General features: G+C 37.7%; 1 protein-coding gene across 1 annotated transcript in view; it reads left to right on the top strand.

The window, feature by feature from the left end:
* Positions 1-6,091: 6,091 nt before the first annotated feature.
* Positions 6,092-8,458, top strand: part of LOC106941025 (catenin alpha-2-like) — a gene marked incomplete at its 5' end in the record, with an annotated part of 21,117 nt that continues 18,750 nt past the window's right edge. Inside the window, one exon of the mRNA XM_015023944.1 lies at positions 6,092-6,184. Coding sequence (XP_014879430.1) covers positions 6,092-6,184 — 93 coding nt within the window. The remainder of the gene's footprint in view (positions 6,185-8,458) is intronic.

Genomic DNA, 8,458 nt, shown 5'->3' with positions numbered 1-8,458 from the left:
TGCCAAAGAAAATGTCAGAAAAAAAGAACTACTATAGGAACAAAACAGTGTTTGGTGTTAACCAGAGGGACTGTAACTTATGGCAGGTGTGTACTGTCTTTTAGCATAGAGTTTTAATGTGATGTTTAACTCAATAAAAAATGTTTGTGCAGGTTATAGGTCACATTAACAGTGTCCTGAATTATTTATCTTTAAATAGTATCTTTGTGTCAGAACTCTTGGCATTTTAAGTGGACTGGCTGTTTATTTGTGTTACCTGGGATTATAAGGAAAAATAAAGATTCATAAACTGCAAGTGTGGCATTATTGACATTATAGATTCATCTGACATTCTGCTTCAGTGTGCACCTGTTCCCCGTTTCCTGCCGACAGCTTTCAACACTGAACCAGGGGGTAAACTGCAGAGACTGTTCATGAAGGAGGGTCGGGCAGTTCTATGAACCTGTCACTGTGTAAACAGTCAGTTCGTAAACAGCGACTTAAGCTCATTTCCATGCCAACTTAAGAAGTGTAGAGAACCTCTAAGTGCATTAGAGTCACTCGCAATTTAGGTCCACTTTGTCTTTTGGCTGGTTATGTGTGGGTTGACAGAAAAAGGTAGCAAAGGGAGAATTTAAACAGCAGTCTGCAATCACAGTGACTCACGCTTCGTGTTCTAGCCTCACAACTTGGATTTAGGTGAAACCGTTTTGCTGCTATGAATGATACGGCTCAGAATACTGCATGTAATATTATTTCGCAATTTATTGTGACACATTGATCTCAAAGAGGTGTCACTCAAAGGTTTGCTCTGACTTTAAAAAATTTTTTTTTTTTTTTTTTTTTTTTTTGTTGCTTCAAGTGAAAACTTAAAATTTAGAAAGGGTAATGTTTATCAGAGCATGTTTTAAGTCTGGAGCGAGCCCTTCAGCTAATATCAGTCTGAACATGGTTGGAAATCCATTGCCTTTGTTCTTGTTTTTTCACACTTTTCTTGTTTTAATATGCCAGAAGGTTTGACATTGCTTTGATGTCGCAGCAAGCCCGGTGGGCATTCCTCCCGAGGCAATAAGCACTTCACTCTTTAATGGGGATTGATTTTCAAAGTTGTGGTTCACAGTCATTTTACAGCAGGTCGTGAGCTCCCGCTGCCTGGCGTTCCCGATGGACTTGAACCTTACACAACCTTGACTGCATGTGTTACCTAATGTCATGCATCTCCACCTTCAGTCTCTTCCAGTCCATACTGTGAATGTACAGTTGTGGCCATTTGGAGCTAACAGCATGTGACTAAAACAAATGCTAGTGCTCCTGCAAGGGCTGGCACTACTATGCAGATAGAGTTCTTTCAAATGTCATCATATTATAGCCACCACCTTCATTTTATTACTAGACCAACTCAGAGTACTGCATTTTGGCAGTTTTTGTGTTTTTAATGAGCATATCTCTGAAAAGTCTGCCATTCTTTCTGTTCCTCCCACTGAGGCAATAGTTTGTTAAATTACCTTTCGCTACAATTACAGGAACAATTTTGTTATTTGGTATCTAACAAGTTTGCACATGCATAGTCAGCGTTTGCATAATTTCTTTGCTAAGTAGCTCCACCTCAAGAAAATACATCCCTGTAGCTTCCACAACAATGTTTCATGAGATGATGGCGTGCTCAGGGTAATGTTAGTTTTCCACTTGACCTGGTGTTGTGAACGTGGTCTCATCTTACCAGTACACATTCTTCCATGTTTGCTTTTTCCACAATTGAAGAGATGACTTCTTGTATTTATCCTTCATCTGTAGTTTTATTCTTGTCCTGGTTTCGTCTCTGATTAATTCTCCCCCTGCCCTGTCTGAAATCTGAACCTAAATGAGAATGACTTACAACTAGGTTAATCTGATGACTAAACACATTGTTTTTATTATTCAGGATGCCAAAGTAAAGAAAGCTCATACTTACGTTCAAGGATTTTATTTGTAATAATATCAAATCCCATCGATGCTTCTTGTTTCACTTCCCAACAATTCATTACTTTCTGTAGATTTAGTTCAAAGTATGTAGTCACTATTTCATGGTAATCATTACTATACTTGCAGTATTTGTTTCTGCATCCTGCAAAATGTATTCTGCTATTTAGGTGTTCTGCTAAGAGCAACCAAAAGCAGTAGTGCTCTATAGCTGTGTTCAGTGAAAAAATGAATAAAACTCTGAATTTTATGTCCCTTCACAAACGGCTTCCCAGTAACAAGTTGAGAGTACAGATAACTGATTTACCATACAGTAACCATCAATGTCCTCTTCAGTGAACCATCCCTTCACATTATTTTTCGATTGAAGTTCTACTTCTTGCTTTCCTCTCCGACAAACTGTTGAACCTGGAACCTTGGCTAACAGCAGCGTTTGGATTGGTTCCATTTGCAAATGTTCTCTAGTGTAACTGCTGGAAATGGCTGCAGAATTGGTGCTTTGAAGGGAGGCACTCGAATTATTGAAATCACTTTGAGGTCAGCCGATTGTGAACTTTGCTTCTTGCGAAGCGAGAACAAGACAGACCGCTTTAAGATGTTACTCGACGTCTTATGATCATATTTGCCTCCAGACGACGCATAAGAAGTCCAATTTAACCATGCCCCAGCTGGAGTAATGAAGAAAAAAAAAAAAAAAAAGCCGACATTGTCTGAGCGTCTTCCAGTTACTCGGCTCCATTTCAGTGATTTAAATGACTAGCATAAGAAGACCCATCTCTCTATGTGCCATGGAAACCGTCATCAAATTAGAATTGAAGTGATTATCCGCAGCAGAGCTAAAGGACAGAATCGATAGTTCTTTGTTCTAGGCTAAAATGAAGAATGGCCATTCAGCAGGGATCTCTCTCTGTTCCTCCTTTTCTCACACTCACACAAAAACACACACGCACACACACTCTTCCATCTGCCTCTTTGAATTCCTTATTCGGCTCCAGTATCTTTGACCATATCGGCATTAGTCTTGCGGGGTGTACTCTCAGACCTTCCGTCTTGGTTTTTCTCACCCTTGTCAGAAAAAAAAAAGAGAGAGAAATTAAAACCCAAAGGAGAAGTGCTTCCTTAGATGATTGCAATTAGTAGTTTGGACTAGATTTTGCATCTCTGGCCCCAGCCTTGCACTCTGTGTTAGGTAACAGGGAGTGGGAGTGGGCCTGTTGGGCATGGTTCCAGGATCCAGAGAGCCCTTTGCCCCTTTTGCCTCCTGAGACGCAGCAGCAGTCAGAGGGCTGAGCAGAGCTGGAGACGGGAAAGCATGTTAAGAGGATAAAGTCAGAGAAGAGAGATGTGATTTCTGCTGGTTAAGTGGAGCTGTTGTATTCTAATTGAATCAGCGATGAATGTGAAAATGCATAGATTTTTTTTTTTCTTTTTTTTTTGGATGCCTGCTTCTTAATGGAAGTGCAAGAAAATGAAACATAAACACTATTTCAAAGGAAATATTAATTGTGATTTCAGGATACTTGTTCAAGAGTTACACCAAGTTGCATGAGAACAAAAATAATTGCATCACAAACAGAAATGTTGTTTATTCATCATTAAAGATGTAATACTTAGCAAAAAGAGATAAAGGTGTAATATTTGCTCATAAAATATGATTTTTTGAGCAAAAGAAGAATATTATTTCTATGAGATACTAGGAAAAACCCCAAAAAGACAGAAGCTCTAGCAGTTCTTTAGTGGATAACAATTTTGGGTATCCGCAAAATTTTCCTGATTTCAAATGCACTTTGGAAAGACAAGAAAAATTATATATATTTAAAAATTGTAAAATGTTTTAAAAATGTTAGAGAATTACCTCTTCAGTCCATAATAACATCACCAACAGCATTTAAGTTGAAAAATATGCTTTTCATGGTCCTCAAAGAAATCCAATGCAAACATCCAATCACATTTATGGGGCGCCAACTCACAATGACACACTTCCACTCTATCACTAACACCACTTTAAGCGCACACACACACACACACACACACACACACACCTACATGCACACCCTGCTTCACATAAAGGACTGTAATCCATCAATGTGCTCATTGCTGTCACGAGTAAAGAGACAGAGCTCTAAGCAAGAGTCCTCTAAAACAAATTTGATTTACCTCACTTTCTCTCAAACAGTGACATGAGCGCTAGAAGTGCTAATGCAGACTGGCACCTTTCGCTGCCAACAGGCACACGTCTGTTCAGCTCAGTCTCAAAGCCCAAAGGTTCATGCTGAAATCTGATTTGTTTGGGAATGAGATTTGGGTTTTGAAGGGTTTTAAAGTTATTAAAATTAGCAATGAGGTGCAGTGAGGGTGTGGAGAAATTTAATAACTCCATGAGGAAAATCAGCTTTGTGCATGCGTGTGTTTGTTGTTTGTCATAAAAAGTGAATGATTCAGAGGTGGTGATTTTAAATATTCCATTTTGCACCTCTGACGTACTTTACTTTGTAAATTTAACCAGCCAGCTCTGTATGGTATATTGCATCCAGAGTCCATATTACACAGTCTTTAAATTCTCCGAAATACATTTAATGAGTTTAGAGCAAGTGAACTGTTAACTACTGTGTTTAGTTAATGCACCAAAATGAACTAAGGAATTAAAATATCAACTCAGATAAGCTGACATGTATTTTCAGGAAGTCAACGGTCTGATGGAAAACATTTTATCTGTAAACTTATTTAAGAGAGAAAGAAAGATTTGTTTTGTTGTTGTTGTTGTTGTTGTTCATAAAACCCAATTAGCACCTTAATTATGAAATTAGGCAACCACTAACAAAACTCCTCAATTATTTAGTTATGCTTTCTTATCATCAGAGCAGTGTTGCAAATGTTATCTTAATGACTTCTGGTTTCACTTTTCATGTTGCTTGAATCCAGTCATTTTGGATCCAAATAAATTCAGTTATTTATTTGCAACCTGTTCAATGCTTTCTTCTTTCTTATAATTTCCCTGTACTAACTCAAAAAGTCATCAGTCAGTGTTTACAACAGTAATGTTAGAAAGATCAGAAATGAAACAACGACTCTTGTAAGTTTTGTAAATAAGGGAACCAAACACACTGACTTTCAGCATTCACTCTTCCTGGATGAGCATGTGGCAGCCGTTGTCAGTCTCTCGCTATGTGTTGGTGAAGTCACAGCAATCCCTTCTACTGGCCATGCATGTAGCAAAAGGAAAAACTTCCCCTTAACAGATTGAAACCTCCAGTAGAACCTGGCTTGGTATGAACGGCCATCTGGCATGACCCACTGGGGGTTCGAGAAGACAGAGCATGCATGCACACATACACATACACGCAGAGAATCACAGTTCAGAAGAACTTTTTATGTAAGACTAAAGTTAATGGGGGTAATATTTTTTTTTTTATGGCTTCGTTGATGAGAGAGACGGAGCTTTGCAGATGAGGTCTGAGACAGTTTTCTATAGGTTGGAAGAGAGCACAGACAGTTTGTCACAGTAAAAGCTCATCCAGTTGCCGTATCTTAGAGAGAGACATGGTTAACCAGTGAAAGACGGGACCAAGTGTGTCATCTATAAGTTTTTGGCAGCAGTAGCTCAGCCAATGCCCGACTCCAGGAAGGTCTCACAGCTAAACAGAAGACCAGACTAGATGTAGCTTGCAAGAAGAGAAAAAAAACAGAGTGTGTTAAGTAAAATGATGAAATAACAACATTAAGGAGGGGAATGTAGCTGAATGAGGTGGATAAGGGGTCAGTTTGTCCCCAAGGAGCCTGAACCTACAGCAGCATAACCACTGAGATTTTTTCAGGATAACCTAAGTCACTCTTAACCAGAACCTTAATCAAAAAGGAAAGTTTTAAAGCCAAGTCTTTAAAGTAGACACAGACTAATACTGGGGTCTGGTTTCGCAGGAGAATCCTGAAAACTAAAGCAATAATAATTTTACTTCTAGAAACTCTCAGAACCACCAGTAAGCCTGCAGTCTGAGAGCAGTGCTATAAACATCTGGTGTTTTTTAGTTTGCCTATACTTGTCATTTGTTTTCCAGTTTAAATTTTAAGCTTTATTTATACCGTAGAGTAACTGATGTTTCCAGGTTCATTTTAATGTAACCATGTTTTTTCATTTTTTGCTTGCTTTATTCAGGTGGCCAACTTGGCTTGCTCCATCTCCAACAATGAAGAGGGTGTGAAGTTGGTACGGATGGCAGCCACCCAAATTGACAGCCTATGTCCACAGGTAAATGCTTGGAAAAATAGTTTAAATGCAAGCTGGATACATGGCGTGGCCAACATTTTTTATTTTATTTATTTTTATTTTTATTTATTTATTTATTTATTTATTTTGGTTTTTAGCCATTTTCTATTGATCTCAAAAGATTAGCTTTGGATTGTTTTTTTTTATACAAAATGGAACAACTTGAAATGGCAGAAAAAAAGTCACAGTATGCAGAATTCAACGAATATAATTTAATTATAATTTTCATTTCTCAGAATACAGACAAACAGTGATGTTAAAACTGGTCCATTATTTCCTAGGTTTAGGGTAATCATTTTCACATGGGACATAAGGCAGAATGAAAAGTGGAAATAGAGAAGAAAAGCTGAAGTTAAGATTCAGACTTTAATGTTCATTTTCCGCTATGTACACCCTCTATAACCCACTAACTCTGAAAACTTGGGAAAGAATTTTCTCCTGATACCCCTTCGACACGCTCAACAGAGACGGATTAAAAAACATAATCGACTCAGACTTTGTGACTGGGGAAAGAGGAACAAAGAAGAAGTGGAACAAAGAGTGATTTTTTTTCCCCCTCATCTGTTCTGAGTCAGTTTAGTCCAAGTTCCTTATTCTTCGACATATAGCACTGTCTTAAACTCAGCTGCTGCCACATCCTAGAGAAAATGTCTCTTTTAAGAAGATTTATGTTAAAATATATTGAAACAGAAGATACACAGAAGAGCACTAAACAAAAAAAAATCAACAGCTTAGCTAGTTAATACTGACTCTTAATTATTTGATCATTATTCAATTTCTCTGCAGTTTCTTAATTATAGTGTTTATAGAGACAAGTGCTGCGAATTAGGTCACAGTTTAAGTTCTTTAAGCCTTTCTCTTTGTTAAAATGGTCTTAAACTTTACCAAAGTAACCAATTATGACAATTTGCTGTGTGTTATTCAAGGAAACTGTGGTTGCCTGGGGGTACCAAGGTAAACTAAACAAAGGCTATTTTGAAGATTTGGCAGAACTAAAAAAAAGTTCATTATGTCGATCTGTGTGAAAAATGTAGCATTTGATATTGACAATGGTTACATTTTGTGCACTGTGATGATATACTCACTGTGTTTGATCTGTCATTTAATTTAAAAAGTATCGTATTGTACTTCACTGTTTGTTTTGTTTTTGGATTAAAACAGTTTTAGTAGCAATCCACAACCTGAACTGAGGTTGTCACATGTCTTTTAAAATACATAACCTTCAAGTCAAGTCAGTCGTCAGTCTGACTTTTGAAACAAACACATTGCATCATCTGTCCCGTATCTCCTAGTTCTCTTGAATACAGCATCGTTCTCTCCACGTTTTGTATAATAATTAGGTTGGATTGAGTTGTTGGGGACCAAGGCATTAGTTATTGGTGAAGGACTGAGGCTTTGAGCCAATAAAAGGCCGAGGAGTTCACAGAGATTTGCAACAAACTTCAATGGCTTGCTCTGGTTAGAATGCCAAGAAGGAATCTCTTGGAGCACAAGTCCAGAGCCCCCTCCCTACTCCCGCCTGCATCTACCACTGAAGCCCCAGCAGTTTCAGACCTCAGGCATGAGTGGGAGGATTCGAGGCCATGTCTCGAAATTGTCAGAGAAAATCACTTTTAAGCAGTAAATAGCATGTAGGCAGTTGTTTTCCGTGGCACAAGATGGCCTTGCAGATGGGCTGCAGTCCTCGTCAGGCGCTGAAGCCTTCACAGCTCTTTGTACCAAAATCATTTTCTCAGATTGACACAGCAGTGTCAGATCTCCTTTGGGATTTTCTGATTATTTTGTTTTCTAAATGTCTGTTATTTCTGCTATTTAAACGACTTTAGATTTTTCTAACGTGAAAATTAAATGTCGTTGAGTATTGCTGAATGTCGGGTTTTGAGTGCATGCTGTAAGTGGCATGACAGCCTTAGTGTGATTAAATTTGTTTAGTTATTATGATAATTTAAAAGTGAAAAAGAATAGAGTTTTAGGTAGCACAAGATTAGCAGATAGCAATACTATAAAATTTGAAAAAGTTTAGGATTTTCAATGAATGAATGATTACTACTTTATGTTTGACTACATTTAAAAGTGGTACAATATATGACAACATTCATTATTATTATTTGTTTCAGAGCAGGTGGTTGCACTGAGTCATTTGCTTACAGTATTAGTCTTGATTTTACCACATATTTAAGGCCAGACTGGTTCTCACCTTGCACAATGTTTTTTTTTTTTTTTTTTTTTTTTTTTTTACAATAAATTAAAATGAAA

The sequence above is a fragment of the Poecilia latipinna genome, unplaced genomic scaffold, assembly GCF_001443285.1.
Source record: "Poecilia latipinna isolate Pla-1442-1.1 unplaced genomic scaffold, P_latipinna-1.0 Scaffold3463, whole genome shotgun sequence".
Lineage (NCBI taxonomy): Eukaryota > Metazoa > Chordata > Actinopteri > Cyprinodontiformes > Poeciliidae > Poecilia > Poecilia latipinna.
Note: the sequence above shows the minus strand (reverse complement) of the source record. Positions and strands in the feature narration are given on the sequence as shown.